Source organism: Triturus cristatus, chromosome 2_1 (assembly GCF_964204655.1).
Source record: "Triturus cristatus chromosome 2_1, aTriCri1.1, whole genome shotgun sequence".
Classification (NCBI taxonomy): domain Eukaryota; kingdom Metazoa; phylum Chordata; class Amphibia; order Caudata; family Salamandridae; genus Triturus; species Triturus cristatus.
In genome coordinates this window covers 5723530-5748014 of record NC_140581.1, presented here as the reverse complement: position 1 = coordinate 5748014, position 24485 = coordinate 5723530, and the positions used below count along the sequence as shown (strand labels likewise).

Genomic DNA, 24485 nt, shown 5'->3' with positions numbered 1-24485 from the left:
CTCAATGACATTCTACTCTACAGCACTCCACTCTACTCTACTATACTCCACTCCACTCAATGACATTCTACTCTACAACACTCCACGCCACTCCACTCTACAACACTCAGTGTCACTCTACTCTACTCCACGCCACTCCCCTCTACAACACTTAATGCCACTGCACTCTAGTCTACTCCACTCTATTCAACTCCTGGTGACTTAGTGGGCTAATGTGTCCACTGTAAGAGCCTGTGTTTGACCTCATGGTCACACGTTCAAATTCAGGCAGGTCCACTCAGCCTTTCATCCTTCTGAGGTTAGTAAAATGAGTACCATTGTGCCGGGTAGCAATAACCATCTGTTATTCAGTGCCAAGATGCCCACGGGTGAACGTGCGCTTTACAAATACACATTATGTTATTCTAAGACACTCTATGCCACTCCAGTCAACAACACTCTACTCTGCACCTCTCCACGTCACTCCGCAACACTCTTCACCACTTTACTTTACTCTATGCCACGACACTCCACACTACAATGGGGCATTAGCTTTCTTTCAGATGGGAATTATTTGTGCGGCCTTCCACTCTACTGGTAGTTGACCCTCTCTCATAGAGAGATTGAGGATTGAGCAGGTAGACAGAGACAACTGCTGGTAAAGTGGAGAGGAGATTTTAGCTGGAATAAAATCTCTACGTGAGCCAGATGTAACTTTTATCAGCAGTGTCTCCACCATTGTTCCCTGTAAGCTGCGCGCTTGTGTGCGCACGCACAGGGCCTTTCCCAAGCGTGCACGTCTCTGCTTCGCAAGAGATTTAGACCGTTTACCAGCCACAGCATTTTGAATGGGAGCGCCGTGAAAAAAAATGTGTTTTTCTTGGTGATGAAGTGCACTGAGTGTGCACATATGTGCGTACATTTAAGGCCCTTCGCAAAGGTTAGCTGGTCATCTTTCAGCCGCTTAATTCTGTACTTGGTGGGTAAACTGGTACTAATGAGATGAAATCATTGTCAAGACAGGATTACTAAGTGTAAAAAAAATATATAAAATAATGAAACACCACTAGGAAAATTGTGCTGTAGTGTGCCATATAACTTGGATACTCTTGCTACATAATTTAGTCAACCCTGCAAAATAATTTGGTGCTTGTATTCGCAAACGCAGTTTTTTTGCGATTCGCAGCGTTTGCGAATACAAAATCGGTTGATACATATGCCCCTAGCTCTCAAATATGTGCAATACAGAACTGAAGCATATGAACTTGGCGAAAATACGGGTAGGGTTCTGGCTAAGCGACTACAGCAGAGGGAGGTCTTAAATAGAATTAGCAGAATTCAAGATCAGTCTGGCCAAATTCAGGACTCTTCAATAGGGGTCCTGAAGGTATTCCATAAATGTTATCAACAGCTTTATTCTGCGGGAGAAAGTGAAGGAGTAGACGGAAATGGGGAGGAACCCTTAGAGGAATTTTTTGACGATCTTCAAACCTCTAAGGTTACATCAGACCAAAATACGATTCTAGTGGCCCCAATTACCTGGGAAGAGATAGAAACAGCTATAACCTCTCTTGCTACCGGTAAGGCTGGCGATCCGGATGGGATCCCTCTCGAATTTTTCAGAACATTTCGGAATTTATTAAGATCAGACCTAACATCTCTATTTCAGTCAGCACAGAGGGGTCTTATTCCTGATTCTTGGAGGAGAACTACTATCGTCGTATTTTAAAAGAAAGGGAAACCAGAATTAAATCCATCATCGTACAGACCCATTTCACTCATTAATGCAGACAGTAAGATTTATTCAAAAATGTTAGCATCTACACTAGGAGGTATTATTAATCCTTTGGTTTCCATACGACAGCATGGGTTCATTCCGGGGAGGGACACGGCTGATCATGTTAGGAGGGCTATCTCCCTTCTTGACTGGGTTCGGGCCACGGGGTCTCCGCTCGGGATGATCCTGATGGATGCCGAGAAAGCGTTCGACGGGGTCTCCTGGCGGTTCCTGTGGTCCGTCCTTCGATGGAAGGGGATGGCTAATGAATTTATTCAGGCAATCCAGGCTTGGTAGCTGCTTCCGGAGGCCGGGATTCGTATTTCGGGACAGGAGTCCAACACGTTCAATATAAGCAGGGGCACCAGGCAGGGATGCCCCTGTTCTCCCCTCCTGTTTTCGTTATACATAGATCCCTTTTTGCAGAAATTAAAACAATGCAGCAACATCCAGCCAGTGAAGGTTAATGATACGGAATATAAGACACTGGCCTATGCCCACGATGTCGCGATATTAACATCTGATATTATTTCGGCAAACCGGCAGTTAAAGATCAGGCTGAGCGCTTTGGTATTCATTCAGGGTATAAATTAAATACCGATAAGACTCAGATTCTCTATTCTGGCAGGGAGTCTTTTCCGGATTTGCCGATCGTGCCAGTAGCAACATATCTGGGGGTTAAGCTTACTGCGGAGGTTGATCAAATCCCAGATATAAATATTGGCCCCATGATTAATACAATCAATCAGACATTGGAAAGGCTAGACCATCTACACATGTCTATGTATGGGCGAAGTAATGTAATAAAAATGACGGTATTTCCAAACATTTTGTATTTGTTCAGGACTATTCCTTTGGAATTTCCAGCTCCATGGTTTAAAAACATTGAAAGGATGTGTTCTAGGTTTTTGTGGAGCTATCATAGGTCCAGGAGAGCGGCCAAGCGGCTGACCCTCCCCAGGTCGCGGGGGGGCCATTCCAAAATTTTTGCTTTATTATTGGGGATGCATGATGCAACATATGGGGGTACTTTTAGTTGGAGATCAGATCCAATGTTCAGAGGCGGTCAGTCCAACTATTTATGAAATTGGTATGGGGGATGATGCTAAACATTGTTTGGTTAAGATTTTAGAACCTAGTTATTATAAAAAGACTAGATTCAAGACAACTAAGGCGGCTTATCTGAGTTGGAGAAAGATATGTAGCAGATTTCAAATTTTCAATATTAACAGTTACACGCCATTTTCGGCCTCTGGGATCTTACCTCCAATCTTTCAAGATCGAACCACGCACAGATGGGGTAACCTCGGGATCAGCACGGTGGGGGATCTGGGTCATGAAGATCAATTAGCCTCCTTTTCCTTTTTGCAACAAAAATATGGGTTGGACAAACGAGATTTCTTTAAATATTTACAGATTCGTAGCTTTTTAGACAATAAAACACAAGGATCTGTCGTAAGATATGGGAAGGTATCATTAGTTGAATTCATTCAAAAGAAATCTCGGATGGGGGAATTTATCAGATGTTGGAAATCCTTCCTGATCAATCAATCAATCAATCATAGCATTTGTAAAGCGCACTACTCACCCGTGAGGGTCTCAAGGCGCTGGGGGGGGGGGAGGGGTGCTGCTGCTGCTCAAAAAAGCCAGGTCTTGAGGAGTCTTCTGAAGGTCAGCAGGTCTTCGGTCTGCCGTAGGTGGATGGGGAGAGTGTTCCAGGTCTTGGCGGTGATGTGGGAGAACGATCTGCCGTCGGAGGTCGTTCTTTGGATGCGGGGGACTGTGGCGAGGGCGAAGTTGGCGGAGCGGTGCTGGCGGGTGGGGGTGTAGAAGCTGAGTCGGCTGTTGAGGTACGCTGGTCCGGTGTTGTGGAGTGCCTTCTGTGCATGGATGAGGAGCTTGAAGGTTATCCTCTTGTTGACGGGGAGCCAGTGCAGGTCTCTCAGGTGGGGTGTGATGTGGCTGCGGCGAGGGATGTCGAGGATCAGGCGTACAGAGGCGTTCTGGATGCGTTGAAGCCGTTTCAGGATTTTGGCTGAGGCTCCTGCATAGAAGGCGTTTCCGTAGTCCAACCTGCTGCTGACGAGGGCCTGGGTGAACTTTCTTCTTGTTTCGGTGGAGATCAACTTGTAGATCTTGCGGAGCATGCGGAGGGTGTTGAAGCAGGAGGAAGAGACCGCGTTGACCTGCTTGGTCATGGAGAGGGTGGAGTCGAGGATGACCTCTAGGTTGCGTGCGTGGTTGGTGGGTGTTGGAACTGTTCCCAGTGCGCTCGGCCACAAGGAGTCGTTCCAGGCCGAAGGGGTGGATCCGAGGATGAGGACCACCGTCTTGTCCGAGTTTAGCTTCAGTCGGCTGCTCCTCATCCATTCGGCGACGGACTTCATTCCTTCATGGAGTTTGGTTTTGGTGGTGTGGGGGTCCTTGGTGAGGGAGAGGATCAGCTGGGTGTCACCGGCATAGGAGATGATGTTGAGGTCGTGCAGTCGGGCGACGTGGGCGAGCGGTGCTATGTAGATGTTGAACAGCGTTGGGCTGAGGGATGAGCCCTGGGGTACACTGCAGATGATCTCGGTGGCTTCGGAGCGGAAGGGGAGGAGGCGGACGCTCTGTGTTCTGCCTGAGAGGAAGGAGGTGGTCCAGTCCAGAGCCTTGTCTCGGATCCCAACGTTGTGGAGGCGTGTGCATAGTGTGCGGTTTTTTCTTTGTCCAGTATGGTCCTGATGTCATCGGTGGCGGCGATCTTGCGATGGAAGAAGGTGGCCAGCGAGTCGGCGAAGGTCATCGAGAAGACGGTCCGGGTTCCTGATGATTTATTAAGTCAGAATGATAAATGGGATCGGAAATTTCGGGAAGAGGGTATTAATATTGAAGATTCACTTGAATTAGCCAGCTAGACTCTATTATCAGGGAGCCTTCGGAGCCAACATTTTATGTCTATTTTTGATCTTTATTATACACCCGCAAAAATTGCCAACTGGGGAGGGAATGTTGGCGGCTCATGTAGTAGATGTGGGATGCTGTCAGCAGACACAGTACGTATGCTTTTTTCTTGCCCTATGTTAATGACATGTTTGCAGAATGTTGAACACTTTCTGACAAAGATTTTAGGGCTTTCAATTTCTATCTCTCCAGATATGGTCATTTTGGGAGTAGCTAGAAATGTGAGCTGGTCTCGTGCTGCTACTGGGCTTGTCTTTATGTCAATGGCCATAGTCCGATTGTGTATTACCTCCAACTCGATTAGCCCTGACTCCCCTACTTTTTGTAAGTGGCGTTCCAGGCTTCTAGCTGTATGTAATATAGAAGTCTCCGTTTATCGTCTAAAAGGGCGAAGGAGACGGGAAAAGGGACAAAACCTGTGGGCCCCTATAACAGATTGGCTTCAGTAATGAGTAGTGACGGATATCATCAGCTGGTATTTTCCTTAGGTGTAAATATGTAAATATGCTAGAACTTCCAGTTTGGAACTTTATGTTCTCTTGATTATGTTTATGATTTTTGATCTCCAGATATTTAAGTTTTTATAAACTATAAGTAGAAACTGGTTTTTATTCTGGTGGTCAAATATTGGTGTATCTAAAGATGATTTAAGTGTAGTATCTGGAACTAGGCATAACGTGTCAATATGAAATCTGGATTTGCTTCTTGCTATGCTTCCTTTGTATTGTTCTCACGTTTGTAAACAACAATAAAAATTAATTTAAAAAAAAGAAATTAGTAATAGGTGTTATTTGCAGGCCTAAAATATTTTTGCTTTTAACCAGTTGTTTAAATTATTTTAGACTGATGAGGGCACACCAGTTTACCCCCAAAAATAATTTTACAAAACCAAAAGAGAAAAGAAAACTGAATTGCCAAAGCCAAAAGACAGCGGCTAGCACCAGGCCGCTTGGCTTTGCTAATGTTTGTTTATTTTTGGAGAACAAAGATCTCTTCATAATCAAATTGTGTGATTCAATGAAAATATTTTATTTCAGCGCACCTCCGTTTTGTTCATTATTAAGAGACCACCATCAAACACGTGAGTACAAGATGTGCACTATACAGAAACCTCGTGTTTTGGTTAAATAGGCTAAAATATTTCTCCAGCTACAGCACAAATCAAGCCACCAACTAATGTATACATGATAATGGACTTGCCTCTTAGTTCAGTAGCATTCATTGTAAAGACGGGGCCTGAAATATAAGGTGAAACACTTCTGTGTGTTAAGGAAATACTTCCTTGGATTTTGAATGCACCTTCTCCTACTCTAACTCTAACCCTTGGCTCTGTTCTACTCATTAATTCCTTGGCTTGTCTGCCTCTACTCTGAAGTTTTCCTTCTCCTGTATTGCTATATTCTGGGGTCAGTGCGTTAACGTGACTGAAATGGGGATGGTCAGGGTAATTGAGTATTTCTTATGTTGTTCTTGTGTCAGCCTTCCACATTACTTAATGATTTTTTACAGGTCCTACGTGATGCATCTGTCTGTCACTAAAGCAAACATACAAGCTGATAAAGGTACACAAGAACTACATTTTATCTTTCCTTTCTCAGCTTGACATATACCACCTGCTGTTCTTGAATGCCCAACCAATAGCATGCTTTGCACTATGTGGCTTGTCAATCATGTTCCAACATGTGAGTCATCGAGTGCAGACTGTGAACGAGGATTCAGTCTCTTGAACTCTATCAAGTCTAAATCAAGACCTAGACTGGAGGAGAATCGCGTGGTTACGCTGATGATGACAAAGGCCTATCTCTTAAATGGCAAAGATGACCTTGATATAATTTATCAGCACTGGGAGAATGGCAAGGACCAGCGAGAGAAGCAAATATGTCACACATCTAGTGATGGCACTTGACTTGTCTGACCCACCCTTTCCCACAGTCTCTGTTTGGCCTGGATGGGCACATTTCACACACTTCCTCTTAGCAAAGACATTAATCATTACGTTGTACATCAAAATGTAACTGTGTTATGTAATTGTCAACTTGCTAAATATATATTCCCTTGTATAGTCCTCCAGCGAATCCCCACCAAACGATCAGTGCTCCAATCAAGAATATTCCGTAAAATCTTATAATGGGGCTCCCTTCCGAGTCTTGTCCTTCTCTAAGGCTGGGGTACAGATGCAACTCGGGCAAACAATTCATGTCATGATGATCTGTCTCCACAATGCAAAACTGTCACAAGACCCTGTTAATTAGAGATATGTGTGGGAAAATCACTTGTTCTCGATCTCGTTGTAAATAAAAGTTTTGAGTGGTAGTTGCCACGGATTTATATGCTCACAGGCTGCACTGGCATACGTGGCGCACACAACCTTGGCTGCAGCGCACAGAGATCTTGCACTGCCTCAAACAGAGGAAAACAATTAGAGGGAACATTGGTCTCCACTATATTTACTGTAAGAGGAGTGAAACTTCCCAGAGGGTGCCCGTTGGTCACAGCTGGGGGACAGGAGTTTAAAGTGTCATTCAAAGGGTTCCTGTCTCTAGTGATTTTATCATGGATGAGCTCGATTTTTTGTTCAAAATGATTAGCAATCTTATTGCAAAGTTCTTGAGCTGGAGAAACTTCATTGTTGCAGGACTTCGGGTTGGTAAAAGATTTGAGGATTTGATAGAATTCTTTCGGAGCATTCCCTGCCTGGTTGATTTGCGACGCAATGTGGGTTCAACGCACGTTTTTTTAGGTTCTTATGATATCGAGCTAAAGAGATCTTATACCTTTCTTTGTCGTTTAAATCATGGGAGTGGCGCCAACGTCTTTCCAGATTTTTACTGAGGCATTTTTCCTTTCGTAGATCTGGAGAGAACCACGCTGCATGTGGGCGTCTGGGCAAGGTAGGCGATTGTTTCAGAGGGGCCAGCTGATCTGCGGCTGTTTTTACTGTGGTATGGTAGCTGGCTAAGCAGTCCTCAACGTTCCCTGATCCCTGGTTAACAGTTGCCGGGAATATATTCATGAAAAGGTCAGGTGTGATTTTATGCCACTGTCTCCTGAGACTATAGGGGGCTGCGGAAGGGGCAGGGTTGAGCCTAGGTGTCCCAATTGGGTGTCAATTAAATGATCTGACCATATGAGAGGACGTGGAGCCTCACACAGGATGTTTGAGGAGCTGCTCAGGATAAGCTCTAACGTGTGTCCCGCTAGATGTGTAGGCCCTCGTTGATCTTTCCTAAACCTAAAGTGGCCAAGTCAGCGAGCAACATAGAGGCATCCAAATTAAACGTAGTCTCACTACGTACATTGAAGTCCCCTAATAACAGGAAATGTTTAGAGGAGATAATATGGGGGGCAATTAGTTCCATCAATTGGAGCAAAAAAAGTCTTGAAGGGGACCCGGAGGCCAGTATACAAGGGCGAATTTCCAGCAGTAGTGGGGCAGAAAATCAATTCTAAAAACAAAGATTTCTATTTTATAATTTCAACATTGCTCGAGTATCGATACCTTAATAGTGTCTTTATGGATAATGGCTACACCTCCACCCACCTTAGTCCCTCTATCCAGCCTTTGAATACGGCAGTCATCAGGGAGTGCCCCCGCAATAGCGGGGGTGGAGCTAGGTTTGAGCCAGGTTTCAGTCAGAAACCCGATATCGGGATTCCCAGAGCAAAATAAATCCCAGAATTCAATGGCATGCTTGGGCGATGATCTGACATTGCCCAAACAACAATTCCAGCCCAGACTGGGTTTGTTGGTCAAAAAGTCTGGGGAGGGAGGAAGACTATCTAAGTTATAATTAGGGCTCCCGGTTTTCCGTTTAAATGGATTTTTACATATAAATACAGACGGAAAACAAGTTTTCCTTTATCTGTATTTATATATAAAAACGGGAAAATACTAGTACATTTTGCGGAGCTGCCGTGCTCCAGCAGACCAGCCTACAGTAACAATGCTTTTGTTGATGCCCCAGCCCCGCTTCCCCCCTCGAGTGAGGTCTTCATTGACGGCAGTAAAAATCACACCCCCAACCATCTGGTGTCTACCCCTCCTTAGAGGGTTAAGATGTGTCCGCGCGGGCTGAGACAGCTTCCTGGGCAAACACAGAGCCGCACCCTAGTACTTCACAGGTCTTTGAAAGACCAATTACTTGTGAACAAAAGCCTGCCAACCTTATAACGAGGGCCTGAGGCGCCCTGGGGGCACACCACACACAATCTAATGCAAAACAGAGGCTGAGCAGGAACACATGGACCATCTCCGCCAGACACTGGTGGCAAGAAGTCGAAGCAAAGAGATCGGGAACAGGATTAACAATTCAGTTCCAGTGAGAGATCGAATTTCCATAAGGACTGCAAACTTGCAAGAACTTTAAAATACACGCCCTCCCAAAACTCTTCCGTGTGCAAAAACGAGCCTGGTATGCTGAGCGGAACCGAGAGAAAAGTGTCCCGAGCTGACAGGGGAAAAACATGACAGTTTACTGAAGAATTACAATAAATGTGGATAAATACAGAAAAAATGCCCCAAAAATAAATATGGATAAATACAGACGGAAATGGCAAAAAAATAAATACCATAAAACCGTGAGCCCTAGTTATAATTGCCCATTGTTTGATCAGATACCAGATGAGCCGCATGCTTCTGCTTCAGCTCCAGGCTTTGAAATCGACAATTTCTGCAAGCGAAAGGTCCCTCCATGTCAGGGAAGGCCCCAGATGTGCCGTGTAGGCAGTTGATACATTTGAATGTACTTGACCTTCTAATTTCAAGGGGTTCCAAGCTCGGGTCGGAATGTTTCTGCCTATGTCCCAAGTCTGGCTTAAAAGGAGCAGAGGTCCTGGCTCCCGCCGATGGCTGGGCACGGACGGGCACAGACGTGTGTGCCTTTGACGTGCCGGCAGCGCGCCCGCTGCGCATGGGGGCAGGCATGTGTTTAAATAGTTTTAGGTAGCAGCTAGACTGCTAACCCCGTGGCTCCACCCCAGCCTGGAAGTAGGAAAAAGGTATGTCCGCTTGCTCCCTCCACACAATCGGGAAAACCGGTGGTCAACCAGGGAGCAGACGTGGTACTGTAGCTGCAGGCAGGGGAAGAGTGCAAGTAAAAGATTAAAAGGTTAAATTTAAATTAATATTGGGTCGTAAAATAACCATCAAACCAGCTGAAGGGCTGATAAAATCCGACCAATACAATCAGCAGCAACAATTGATATATATCAACTAAGAACAGCCTTACTGCAAAGCGCGCGCGTGGCTCCATGGCATTCTATTTCACTCGACGTCACTCCACTCTATGGCACTCCACCCTACTTTACTCCACTTTACGTCCCGTCACTGTGACACTCCACTCTAGTCTACAATATGGTGCTCCACAACACAGTTATTCCAGTCTATGCCACTCCACTTGACACCATTCCACTCTTCAACACACCAATCCACTCTATGACACTCTACTTTATTCCACGCCACTCCACTACACTGCACTCTGGCACTCTACTCCGTTCTACAACACTCCACTCCATGCTACTCCAATCATCAACACTCTACAACACTTTCCTCTACTCTACATAACGCCACGCAGCGACACTCCACAACACTCCACTCTACAACACTGTACTCCATTCCACTTCATTCCAGTCTACACCATCCACTCTTCAACACTCTACTCCATTCTATGCCACTCCACAACACTACACTCCGCTACTTTACAACACTCTACGCCATTCCATGCTACTCCAACCATCAACACTCCACTCTACGACACTCCACTCTACCTCACGCCATTATACTTCACTCCACAACACTGTACTCCACTCTACACCACTCCATTCCACTCTACACCACTCCATTCCACTCTACTCCATGCCTCTCTACCTCACTCCACTTTATGACACTCTAGAGTAGAGTGGAGAAGAGTGTCCGTGACTGGAGTGGCGTATAGTGAAGTACAGTGTCAAAGTGGAGTATAGTGTTGTAGAGTGGATTTGAGGTGTGTAGAGCCAAGTAAAGTGGAGTGGCGTAGACTGGAACGGTGTAGAATGGAGTAGAGTGTCATAGACTGGAGTGCCACAGAGTGTCGCTGAGTAGAGTGTCGTGGAGCGGGGAATCGCGAAAGAGAGTGGAGTAGAGTGTCACGGGTGGAGTGGAATAGAATGCACTCCACTCCACGACACTCTATTCTGCTCTACACCTCTCCAGTATAGGCCATTTTACTCAACATCACTTCACAACACTATGCCCCACTTTACTCTTAGATACTCCACTCTACCCCACTATACGCCACTACATGCTACTTTGCTCCACTCCAATCTGCCACTCCACTCTACAACACTCTACGCCACTCCACTCTGACACTTCACTATACTCCACTATACAGTACTCAACTATACTCCACTCCATGCTACTTTACACCACTCTACAACACTGCACTCTTGACACTCCACTCTATAACACTCTGCCCACTCCATGACATTCTACGCCACTCCGTGTACGCCATTCCACTCTGCACCAATCCACTCTAATCTATGGTACACTACTTTGCAACACCCTACTCCACACCACTCAACACTCTACTCCATTCCACTATCTTCCACTCTTTGCCACTCCAGAATACTATTCCCCTCTACTCTTCACCTTTCAATGCCACTCTACAGCACTCCAATCTATCACAATTTAATCCACTGTACACCACTCCACTCTACAGCACTCTACACCATTTCACTCTACAACACTTCACGCCATTCAACTCTGACACTGCACTCTACTCTATTCACTGCATTCGCTCTACAATACTCTACTCCACGCCACTTTACTCAACTGCGCCACTGTACACCACTTCACACTACGAGACTCTATTCCAGTTTACTCCACTCTGCACCTCTCTACCCTACTCCACTCTACGCCGCTCCACTCTCCGACACTCTTCTCCACTCTAAGCCACTTTACTTTGGCCATGGCACTCCATGACACTCTACTCTATACTACTCACTCTATGCCACTCCATTCTACTCTACTGCATGCCACTCCACTCTACTCTACTCCACTGTACTCCACTACACACCACTAGACTGTATGCCTCTATACGTCCCTCTATATCACTCCACAACTCTAAATTCTACCCCACTGTACTCAGCTCTACAACACTTCATTACTCTAAACTCTATGCCACTCCACTCTGCCACACCAATCCATGCCACGCATCTCTACTCACTCCACGACCCTCTACACCGCTCTATCCACTCCATTCTCCGACTCTGTACTCCACACTATAGTCCACTCTGCACCACTCAACTCTCTAACACTCTTCTCCACTCTACGCCTCTTCATGCCACTCCACTCCACAGCACTCTATGACACTAATCTATGCTACGCCACTCTACTGTATGCCACTTCACATAACACTGCCCGACTATACGCCACTCCACTCTTAAAACATCACTCCATGCCACTGTACTCCACTCTTTATCACTCCATAACTCTAAACTCTATGCCCCTGTACTCCACTCTACGACACTCCACTCTATGCCACTCCACGACACACCGCTCTATAACAGTCCACTCCACTACAGTATACAACACTCTACTCCAGAACGCTCTATGCCTCTCCAGTCTATGCCACTCTACTCTTCTTTATGAAACTGTACTCCACTCCACGTCACAACACTCTACGCTACTACATTCTATGACACTGTCACTACACGACACTCTACACCTATCCACTCCACAACACTGTACACCACTCTGCAAAACTCAACTCTACGCCACTCCACTCAATGCCACCCCACTCCACAACACTACTCCACTCTACACTATTCCATTCCACAATACTCTACTCCACTCTATTTCACTCCACTCTACACCAGTCCACTCCACTCAACTCTACATCACTTTACTTCAGTCTACACAGCTGCACTGTACACCACTCCACTGTACGACATTCCACTACTCAACACCACTCTACTCCACTATACGCCACTCCACTCTATGCCGCTCCCCTCTATGCCACTGTACTCCACTCTCCAACACTCCATGGCACACCAATCTAGGCCACTCCACTCTATGACACTATACTACACTACGGCACTCTACTACACTATATGCCACCCCACTCTACACCAATCAGCTGCACTCCACGACACTCAACGGCACTTTACTTGACTAATTCACTGTACAACACTCTACTCTGCACTTCTCTTCCCCACTCTACGACACTGAACTGCATATGTTTTTTATTTAGCTTTTGAATGTCCTCTTTTAATCTCATCACTGGTTTTTGTTTGTGTCTGGGGGATTCTGGTCTATACTGCCTGCCTCCAGGAGATTTAGTTTGGCCAGTATGTTCTTTTTTTGTTCTCTGTGAGTTTTGATCAGAGCTTAACTAATTCTTATGACCCAATTCTTCCAGTGATGGTTCCCACCTCAAAGTCAGTCTAGGGTAAGCAGAACCTAGGCCTTGAGGCCAACTTTGCTGACATAACAAATCCAGTTTCCTTAAAGGTAATCACTTTGTCTTGCTCTCTTTTTAGGTCTACACCACAGAGCTGAGAATATTTCCACCACATGTCTGTCTGTTTCCCCTTCTGATGTCTGCCCTGCAAGATATTGCACCCGCCGGGTCCCTTTCTAGCCTCTAATCTTGCCACCCTGTTCAACCTTTCTCGCAGGCAAAGAGTAGTTCTGGAAGAGTGGAAATCCGCCATGGAAAACCCTTCACTAAAGAAATCTTCTCTCTCTCCAGAATACCATAATACCTTCTGCCCCAACTCACTGCTTCCATATCTTTGAAAAATCCTGGAAAATTGGTCTTTGCCAGTTAGAGGCTCTCTTGGAGGCCAATGACCTTCATCCCTTTCAGGCCAGCTTCAAACCCAGAGCACACATCGCATCAGAGCACATTTACTTGTGACGTCAGCACTGTCTACACTGGTGATGTCAAGGCACTGGTTCTTTTTATATCCATCAGCTTGTGGCCTCATTAACGCCTCGCCGCTTCATGCCAGAATAAAGGCGATGGCTCTTGATCATCTATTCCTTAAGTCTGCGTTTTCTTCTCGCTACCAGGGTGTTCTCAGGTCATTGTTTCTCTCTCCTACAAGTTTGAAACCAGATCCATCAGCTGTGATGTTCCCCAGGCTTGAACCCTTCTGCTTGATGAATACATGCTCCTCCACTTCATGGGGTTTCAATTCTGCATGTCCGCAGAGGTTACTCACACGAGACTTGAGCTCTTCATTGTCCAGCGTCCCCCGGCTGCTCCTCGTGCATGCTAGATTCGTAACATTCTGAGACAATGGACGGCCTTAGACTTTCTACGACTTACTGCAGTTCAGAGTCCTGACCAGAGGCCATGCGCTCACTGCCATCTCCTACAAACATCGTAGGACACTTAGGAGTCCACATCACCTCACACCGTTCTCTAGACCCTGAGATCCTCAAAGCAGCCTGCACCTGTTTCTGGCAAGTAAGTGGAGGGGCCCCACTGCAGGCTGGCGGGTACACATCAGTAATATCTCATCATGTGTCCTGAGCATTGGAAGGCACAGACTTCCAATCCCCCCCCAATCTTCTCGCCAGCCCTCATGCCCATGTGTTGCCTTAACTAAAGAATGTGCAGTGTGTATGATCGAGATGCTCTGTTCATGGGTTTCGTTTAGTATGTGCATTAAATATTATTCTTGATTCCTTCCTTTAGATGCGAACATCGAAAAGCTGCGAGACCCAGCAGATCGGCGTGCAGAACCAGATCGACCTGACTGGCGATGACCCAGTCGAAAATACTGTGCGCGAAGCCCACCCTGCAAGCAAGCACGTGCCGCGTGAGGACTGCGCAGCACCTCTGCAAGAATCGTCATTCATATGTAACACCTGTGGAAAAAACATCACTGGCTACTCTGTTTTTATGCAACATCTCAAAATACACAACAGTGAACTGATTCGCTTTGGGAAATCATATGGGTACAAAGTATAAAAGAACCTTCATGGAAAATCCATAGAATAAAAAGGCTTATGTTGGGTTTGGGGGAGTGCTTGTTTACTATCAAGAGCCCTCTAGACCTTGGACTCCTCTAAACTGAGCTGCAGTCACAGACCCTGGTTTACTCCATCTTCTGAAGAGCCGGCTGTCACGGGGCAAAGGCTGCCAAGCCTTCACTTCAACAAGAGCTCGTTTTTGCACAACGTCAGCAGCTTATGGAGCATTAGTGGTTCTACCAGTATAGAGTGGGCCCACACTTCAGTAAAAGAGTTGCCTGTGACCCCTTGAAAGGGAGCACAGAGTGCCAGCAAATCAGCAAAGGAAGATCCTGTCACCTTGTCAAGGGGTCTGCCGAGTGCCACAAGATCAGCCTATGAGAGCGTGCCCCCTCTTCAAAGGATGCGCAGTGGCACCTGTTCACCTAGTCAAGAGCCCATCACCTCGTCAAGGGTCTACCAAGAGCCACGAGTTCAGACTTTAAAGAGCGTGCCACCTCTTGCAGGGGTGTACAGAGTGCCATGAGGTGGAGCTGTAAAAAGCGTCTCACCTCCTCAGGGGTTTACAAGGTGTCACTAGTTTAATACGTTTTATTACTGCTCAAGTGTGTATACAGGATGCCATTGGTCCAACATGTTAAAGGCATATCCCTTCCTCAGGGGGCGTACAAGATGCCACAAGTTCAACATGTAGAGCAGGTCACCTCTTCCTGCCGTGTACAGTGTGGCACAAGCCCAGCGTATGAAGAGGACACCCTCTCCGAAGGGTGCACAGTGGCACCTGTGAAGAGCCTGGCGCCTCCTCCAGGGGTCTTCGGGGTGTCACTAATTTAATAAGTGTGTTACCGTCTCAGCGTGTCTTCAGGATGCCATGGGTCCAGCGTGTGAAGAGGACACCCTCTCCAGAGGGTGCGCAGTGCCACCTGTTCAACAAGTGAACAGCCTTTCACCTCCTCAAGGGTGCAGAGGGGGCCATAGGTTCATGAAGTGAAAAGCAGGTAAACTCTTCAAGGGGTGTATAGGATCTCACGAGCTCCATAAGCGATGAACACGTCTCCACTTCTGGGTATCTAGAGATACCACCAGTTCAGCACGGCGTTCCACTGTGTGTTTAAGTTACCATGAGTTCAACAATTGGAGAGCGTGTCTCCTATTCAATGCGTGTACACAATGCGTACAGTGTGACAATAGTTGAAAGTCCCTGCTGCTGAGAATGAAAGGATTGAACTTCGGAGAGCAGAGATTTATGCGCACAGTAGGAAAGGTGAAGGGAAAGTAGGCAAGGCGTGGGTGGCTACAGGGTAGAAGCAGCAGCTGGGTAGGTTTAAGGAAGTGGGAGACTAATCGGATATGGCTTGTGGTGAGAGAAGAGCTGCAGGAATGGAGTCTAATGAGTATTGGAGGGGGAGGTGGGGCTTCCCAAGGGACGTGCAAGATCCCCGGTCAGACGGAGAAGGCAGAGGAATCCTTTCCTGGCAGGAAGATCCGCTGTGGATCTTAGGACTTCTATCAGGAGCCTGAGTGCTCATCCTTGGTTTATACCTTTAAGTCCATAAACCTTTATTTGAAGTGAAACCTCTCGGCGGATGATGTGGGATCGATATTATTTGCCTTGTTCAATACATTTGTCAGAATGCATAATGCCTGGAGATGTCCAGAAGGGGATTGTGAAAATGCAATTGGCAAAAATCCCTCCCGTTCCATCTGATCACTGTCATCACCTTGGACATTCGCTCCAAGCTGATGGAGAGATCTGTGAATCGGCAGCTTCATTGATTTGTGAATGCACCCGTTCTCTTGCTCCTCTAGGGTCTGTTGTGGACCAGCCCGTTGGACTCATGCAGCAGCTCCCTCTTTCAGATCTGCATGGAGGCCATCAAGAGAGTCATCCCTTCTAGGGTCCCCCCTGCACCAATGTAGAACATCAGTATCTTACCAGGCTCATGGGTCTCCCACTCGAACCCTTACCCTCGCGCCTGCTCCAGCACTTCTCCTGCAAGGTAGCCTTTGTGATGGTAATAACTTCTTTACACAGCTTTAGGCTTTCACCCTGAAAGAAGTTTTCACATTTACAAGGACAGGGTAGTACTCAGCACAAACTCTAACTTCCTTTCAAAGGTAGTTCCGCTTCCACCTCAATCAGACCACAGAGATCACAGTTTTTTCCCCTGGCCAGACTCGAAAGCAGAGAGAGCGATCCATACCTTAGACATCAAGCACGCTTCCATGTATTACATTGAACTAAACCTCTTTGCAAAGCTGACCAGCCCTTCCTGGCCTTCGCAAGATCTCAAAAAGAGCCGCCTATTCCCAAAGAAGAAATCGCTAGATGGCTAGTTAAGTGCATCAAGACTTTTTATCTCAAAGAGAACCGTCCCCATCATACCTGGGGCTCACTTTACTCAAGCGAAGGCTGCTACCATGGTCTTTTTGGGGAGAATTCCCCTACCTAACATGTGCATGGTGGCTACTTGATCAACCCCACACACTTCTACCATTCAATACTGTGGGGATGTTCTGGCCAGACAATAGGCATCAGTTGGGCGGCCATCGCTTATGGAGGGTACAGCTTTACAGTCACATAGAGTATATGTATCTACAGCAATGCAAGGTATGAACAGAAAACGTTACCTACCCTTTCAGTTTCTGTTCGTAGTGTGTAATGCTGTAGATTCACGTACACACACCCTCCTGTCCAGATGCGTGCTGCTCTGATCACACATCTCTTTTTCTTGAATCACTATTCCTTTTGCACAATACACAATTGCATCAGTTACTGTTCGCTCACAACGGCATACTACTCTCACCCACTGCACGGAAAACAATCTAACATGGAGTCGATGCCCGCACGCTTTGCCAGCTGAGCGAGTGTCACTAAACCTCGTGACTTAAAAGACTTCTTCAAAGAACAACAACTTGCAAATATCCGACCCAACACTGGATAGCAGGAGAGTATGTAGAGTACAGGAATCTACAGCACTACACACTGCGAACAGATGCCTACAGGGTAACGCTACAGCACTACACGCTACGAACAGATGCCTACAGGGTAACGCTACAGCACTACACGCTACGAACAGATGCCTACAGGGTAGCATTGTCCTTTTGAATGATCAGACCTTCAGGCACAAAGAGTGGGCTATTGGTTTTATTATCAGCCCCTTGCTCGTATGCCTCTTGCTAACGGTCTATTGATTACACCGGTGCTCACAAGCAGAGCGCTGTGAATCCATATTGAACAGGTTCCCAATGACCCACATTGTGCTATATTTATTTAATGATCACGGTCAGGGTGTTATTGGTCTCCTCAGCAAATCCTTGATCACAGGCCTCATGCTGTGGGTGCCTTCATCAGGCCTTCCTTCACATACAGCTTGCTATGGAGCCATCGTGTTCAGACCTGTGTTCACGCAGCGTGCTGTAGGTCTATTGATCTGAACTTCGATCACACACAGCCTGCTATAGGTCTATTGATCTGACCCTCGATCACACACAGCCTGCTATAGCTCTATTGATTTGACCCTCGGTCACACGCAGCCTGCTATAGGTCTATTGATCCGATCCTCGATCACACACAGCCTGCTATAGGTCTATTGATCCGACCCTCGATCACACGCAGCGTGCTGTAGGTCTATTGATCTGACCCTCGATCACACACAGCATGCTATAGCTCTATTGATCTGACCATCGGTCACACACAGCATGCTATAGGTCTACTGGTATGACCCTCGATCACACGCAGCATGCTGTAGGTTTATTGATCCGACCCTCTGTCATACACAGCCTGCTATAGGTCTACTGATCCGACCCTCGATCACACACAGCATGCTATAGGTCTATTGGTCCGACCCTCGATCACACACAGCCAGCTAAAGGTCTATTGATCCGACCCTCGGTCACACGCAGCGTGCTATAGCTCTATTGATCCGTCCCTCGATCACACACAGCCTGCTATAGGTCTATTGATCTGACCCTCGATTACATGCAGCCTGCTATAGGTCTATTGCTTCGACTCTCGATCACACACAGCCTGCTATAGGTCTATTGATCCGACCCTCGGCCACACACAGCCTGCTATAGGTCTATTGATCCGACCCTCGATCACACACAGCCTGCTATAGGTCTATTGATCAGACCCTCGGTCACACACAGCCTGCTATAGGTCTATTGATCCGACCCTCGATCACACACAGCCTGCTATAGGTCTATTGATCTGACCCTCGATTACATGCAGCCTGCTATAGGTCCATTGATCTGACCCTCGATCTCACACAGCCTGCTATAGGTCTATTGATCTGACCCTCGATCACACACAGCCTGCTATAGGTCTATTGATCCGACCCTCGGTCACACACAGCCTGCTATAGGTTTACTGGTATGACCCTCGATCACACGCAGCATGCTGTAGGTTTATTGATCCGACCCTCGATCACACACAGCATGCTGTAGCTCTATTGATCCGACCCTCGATCATACACTTCATGCTGTAAGTATTGATCAGACCCTCTAACAGACATCCTGCTATAGGATTATAAAGATCAGGCCATGAAAGAAAACACAGTTTGTTAGCGACAGTTATCAGGAAATGACCCAGAACAAAGGACATTAGGACGTCACATCCACCGAGGATGAAAGCAGCGTGTGACAACACTGCCAGACGCACATCACTTGTTCTGCTATACTATCTTCTGTTGACATGCCCACCAAGTACATGTAACATGACACACTTATGCACCCTCCCACGCACACACTAGGGACTCTTGAGGCGTGTGTGGCATTTAAAGCTGTCTCTATACGTCACTTCATGTGTCTGCTGGAACACAAAGGGGCATATTATCGACAAACTGCGATAAATATTGCAGAGAGCGCTTAGCGCGTTTTTTTCTATCGCTGGATTTCATCGCCAAGATAGCACGTTATTATCAACGCATATCTCAGAGGCGATGCAAAATCCAGCAATAGCGCAAGAAAACAAGTGCTATTCTCACTGCACTATTGCAAAGCTTGCTAATAGGCAAGTGCGGACTCAGCCTGACAATCCACCTCCCATTAACAAGATGGGTAAGTCAGGTTTTCGACAGGCTTTAGAAACCAGCGATAATCGCGGTTAGCGTGTCTTTTGTCATCGCAACGCGGGTCCCGATTGATAATAGGTGGTAGTTGTGTTAGCGACAGTATTCATGGCATTTTGTTGAGAAATACCACTTTGCATGTCATTAGCGATAAATATCGGGTGCTACCTCAAGGAAAAACGCGTTAGCGTGTCCTTGATAATTGTGCGATAATAAAATCGCCGCTTTTCGGACGAAAACGGCCGCTAAAGCCGCAAAATTGGGCTTGATAATATGCCCCTAAACCTCAGATCTAGAGGCCTGAGCTTGAAATCTTCTCAATTTCTACCATGCTTCTTGACTGTGGAACTCTCTCCCAGAAGACAGCAGACACCAAAAGGACATTGGTACTTTCGGGAAACCACTAAAAATTCTGTTGTTCCATCTTCATCTCAACATCTCGCAGCTTGTTGCTGCTCGCCTGAAGAAGGACCTGTCTCAGGGCCGCATTCAGTGCTCTTTGACCTCTAGAAAGGGGGCACTATTTCTCCTTAAGCACCTCTATCCTTCCTGAACTGTCCTTTTAAATCTTTCTGTTCCAGGATTTTCCTGCTTTTAGTACTACTTGTTTGATAGTTTCTCGCCCCACCTCTTAGCCTTCTTACTGTGCAGCCCTCTTCTTTATTTGAATTTCTAAGACTTCTACCTTGCTGGTTAAAAGTCTCTCTGTAAAGTGCAGACACCCCCGGGATTGAGTTAGTGCTGGGAGGGGGCGCAGCGCAGTTATGCCGCCTTAGTGGTGGGTAGCCCCCTCATCAGCAGCACTGGCCTGAATCCAGGGACTCGTGAATTTGAAGGCATCTGCTGCCCGAAGATACACCCTGCAGCCTTCATTCAGAGGTTCATCTCTGCCCTTGAACCCCTCTGTAAAGATGTGGGCACTGCCCCTGGTGCCACATTAACCAGTCCAGCACTAGTAAAAGGAAATGGACGCCGGGCAAGTAATAATGCAGGCGGCACAGGCGCCTGATGCTTCTCTAGGACGTGTGTCCCTTCAGCATCCCCCAGACTACAAAGGAAGGGCTGAAGGCACACATGTCCTAGAAAAGGAGATCCAGGCACGAGGACAGGGCAGACGACGGGCCACGAGGGAGCACGTGGGAAACAAGGGCTCTGGCGAGATGGGCTCTGCTGAAACAGGAGGGGCACAGACATTCCGCTGCTGCCAGTCAAGCTTTGATCTTGCATCCCAGTAAGATGTCCACAGAGCAAGAGGGGAAAATTGTACAGAATCCTTGTTATCCAATTTTAGTGATGTATGATGAATTTGTGTATTTGTATACAGAACGGTTTTGTAAGTTATTTATATGGTTAAGTGTCAAATAAACACATAAATAAGATTCAGAAACTTTGCATGGAAAGATTTGTGGTTGTACTAATTTCCTGGTAGCAGAGCTGACACGGACTACAGGCGTGAGTGGGTTCACGGGACGTGGGACTCCTCAGTGGATAACTGTTCTAACAACCCAAGTGGGAGGCTGGAGACTAGGGGGGGTCGGGGTCAGAAGAAACTCTCCTAGTGGAAATTCACTCTTGCAACGCTTGTCACTGTCACCAGGGATGTGGGCTTGGTCACCACGGACATGGGCTCGGTCACCAGGGACGGGAGCTGGGTCACCAGGGACGGGAGCTGGGTCACCAGGGACGGGAGCTGGGTCACCAGGGACGGGAGCTGGGTCACCAGGGACGTGGGCTCGGTCACCAGGGACGTGGGCTCGGTCACCAGGGACGTGGGCTCGGTCACCAGGGACGTGGGCTCGGTCACCAGGGATGGGGGCTCGGTCACCAGAGACGGGAGCTCAGTCACCAGGGACGGGGGCTGGGTGACCAGGGACGTGGGTTGAGTTGCCAGGTCGTAACACTGTCACCAGGGACGTGAGCTTGGTCACCAGGGACGTGGGCTCAGTCACCAGGGACGTAGGCTCAGTCACCAGGGACATGGGCTCAGTCACCAGGGACGTGGGCTCAGTCAACAGGGACGGGGGTTTGATCATCAGGGACGTAGACTGTCATGAGGGACGTGGGCTGGGTCGCCGGGGAAGGGGGCTCAGTCACCAGGGACGTGGGCTAAGTCACCAGGAACGTGGGCTAAGTCACCAGGAACATGGGCCCAGTCACCAGGGACATGGGCTCAGTCACCAGGGACGGGGGCTCGATCATCAGGGACGTAGACTGTCATGAGGGATGTGGGCTCGGTCACCAGGGCCGGGGACTCGGTAACCAGGGACGGGGGCTCAGTCATCAGGGACGGGGGCTCAGTCACCAGGTACGGGGGCTCAGTCACCAGGGACAGGGGCTCAGTCACCAGGGGCTCGGTCACCAGGGACGGGGGGCTCGGTCACCAGGGACAGGGGGCTCGGTCACCAGGGACGGGGGCTCGGTCACCAGGGACGGGGGCTCGGTCAGCAGGGACATAGACTGTCATGAGGGACGGGGGCTCGGTCACCAGGGACGGGAGCTCGGTCACCAGGGATGAGAGCTCGGTCACCAGGGACATGGGCTCAGTCACCAGGGACGTGGGCTCGGTCACCAGGGATATGGGCTCAGTCACCAGGGACATGGGCTCAGTCACCAGGAATGGGGGCTCGATCATCAGGGACGTAGACTGTCATGAGGGACGTGGGCTGGGTCGCCAGGGACGGAGGCTGGGTCACCGGGGACGTGGGCTCAGTTACCAGGGACATGGGCTCAGTCACCAGGGACGGCGGCTCGATCATGAGGGACGTGGGCTGGGTACCCAGGGATGGGGGCCGGGTCGCCAGGGACGGGGGCTGGGTCACCAGGGACGGGGGCTGGGTCACCAGGGGCTGGGTCACCAGGGACTGGGGCTGGGTCGACAGGGGCTGGGTTGCCAGAGACGTGGGCTGGGTCGCCAGAGACGTGGGCTGGGTCGCCAGAGACGTGGGCTGGGTCACCAGAGATGTGGGCTCGGTCACCAGAGATGTGGGCTCGGTGACCAGGGACGGGGGCTCGGTGACCAGGGACGGGGGCTCGGTGACCAGGGACGGGGTTTGAGTCACCAGGTTGTAAGACTGTCACCAGGGACATGGGCTTGGTCACCAGGGACGGGGGCTTGGTGACCAGGGACAGGGGCTCAGTGACCAGGGACGGGGGCTCAGTGACCAGGGACAGGGGCTCAGTGACCAGGGACGGAGGCTCGGTGACCAGGGACAAGGGTTGAGTTGCGAGGTCATAAGACTGTGTCACCAGGTACGTGGGCTGGGTAACCAGGGACAGGAGCTGGGTCACCAGGGACGGGAGCTGGGTCACCAGGGACGGGGGCTGGGTGACCAGGGACGGGGGCTGGGTGACTAGGGACGGGGGCTGGGTGACCAGGGACATGGGCCGGGTCGCCAGAGACGTGGGCTGGGTCGCCAGAGCTGTGGGCTGGGTCACCAGAGACGTGGGCTCAGTCACCAGAGACGTGGGCTCGGTCACCGGAGACGTGGGCGCGGTGACCAGGGACGGGGGCTCGGTGACCAGGGACGGGGGCTCGGTGACCAGGGACGGGGGTTTGAATCACCAGGTTGTAAGACTCTCACCAGGGACATGGGCTCGGTCACCAGGGACGGGGGCTCGGTGACCAGGGACGGGGGCTCGGTGACCAGGGACGGGGGCTCAGTGACCAGGGACAGGGGCTCAGTGACCAGGGACGGAGGCTCGGTGACCAGGGACAGGGGTTGAGTTGCGAGGTCATAAGACTGTGTCACCAGGTACGTGGGCTCGGTCACCAGGGACGTGGGCTCGGTCACCAGGGATGGGGGCTCGGTCACCAGAGACGGGAGCTCGGTCACCAGGGACGGGGGCTGGGTGACCAGGGACGTGGGTTGAGTTGCCAGGTCGTAACACTGTCACCAGGGACGTGAGCTTGGTCACCAGGGACGTGGGCTCAGTCACCAGGGACGTAGGCTCAGTCACCAGGGACATGGGCTCAGTCACCAGGGACGTGGGCTCAGTCAACAGGGACGGGGGTTTGATCATCAGGGACGTAGACTGTCATGAGGGACGTGGGCTGGGTCGCCGGGGAAGGGGGCTCAGTCACCAGGGACGTGGGCTAAGTCACCAGGAACATGGGCCCAGTCACCAGGGACATGGGCTCAGTCACCAGGGACGGGGGCTCGATCATCAGGGACGTAGACTGTCATGAGGGATGTGGGCTCGGTCACCAGGGCCAGGGACTCGGTAACCAGGGACGGGGGCTCAGTCACCAGGGACGGGGGGCTCGGTCACCAGGGACGGGGGGCTCGGTCACCAGGGACGGGGGGCTCGGTCACCAGGGACGGGGGGCTCGGTCACCAGGGACGGGGGCTCGGTCAGCAGGGACATAGACTGTCATGAGGGACGGGGGCTCGGTCACCAGGGACGGGAGCTCGGTCACCAGGGACGAGAGCTCGGTCACCAGGGACATGGGCTCAGTCACCAGGGACGTGGGCTCGGTCACCAGGGACGTGGGCTCAGTCACTAGGGACATAGGCTCAGTCACCAGGAATGGGGGCTCGATCATCAGGGACGTAGACTGTCATGAGGGACGTGGGCTGGGTCGCCAGGGACGTGGGCTCAGTTACCAGGGACATGGGCTCAGTCACCAGGGACGGCGGCTCGATCATGAGGGACGTGGGCTGGGTACCCAGGGATGGGGGCCGGGTCGCCAGGGACGGGAGCTGGGTCACCGGGGACAGGAGCTGGGTCACCAGGGACGGGGGCTGGGTGACCA

At 49.4% G+C, this 24485-nt stretch overlaps 1 protein-coding gene across 1 annotated transcript in view; it reads left to right on the top strand.

Annotated features, from left to right (window-relative positions):
* The window catches only part of LOC146863594 (THAP domain-containing protein 5-like), a 206004-nt gene extending 184885 nt beyond the window's left edge, over window positions 1-21119 (top strand). Inside the window, exon 4 of the mRNA XM_085627602.1 lies at window positions 14383-21119. Within this exon, the coding sequence (XP_085483728.1) occupies window positions 14383-14658 (276 nt within the window). The 3' untranslated portion in view covers window positions 14659-21119. The remainder of the gene's footprint in view (window positions 1-14382) is intronic.
* The last annotated feature ends 3366 nt before the right edge of the window (window positions 21120-24485 follow it).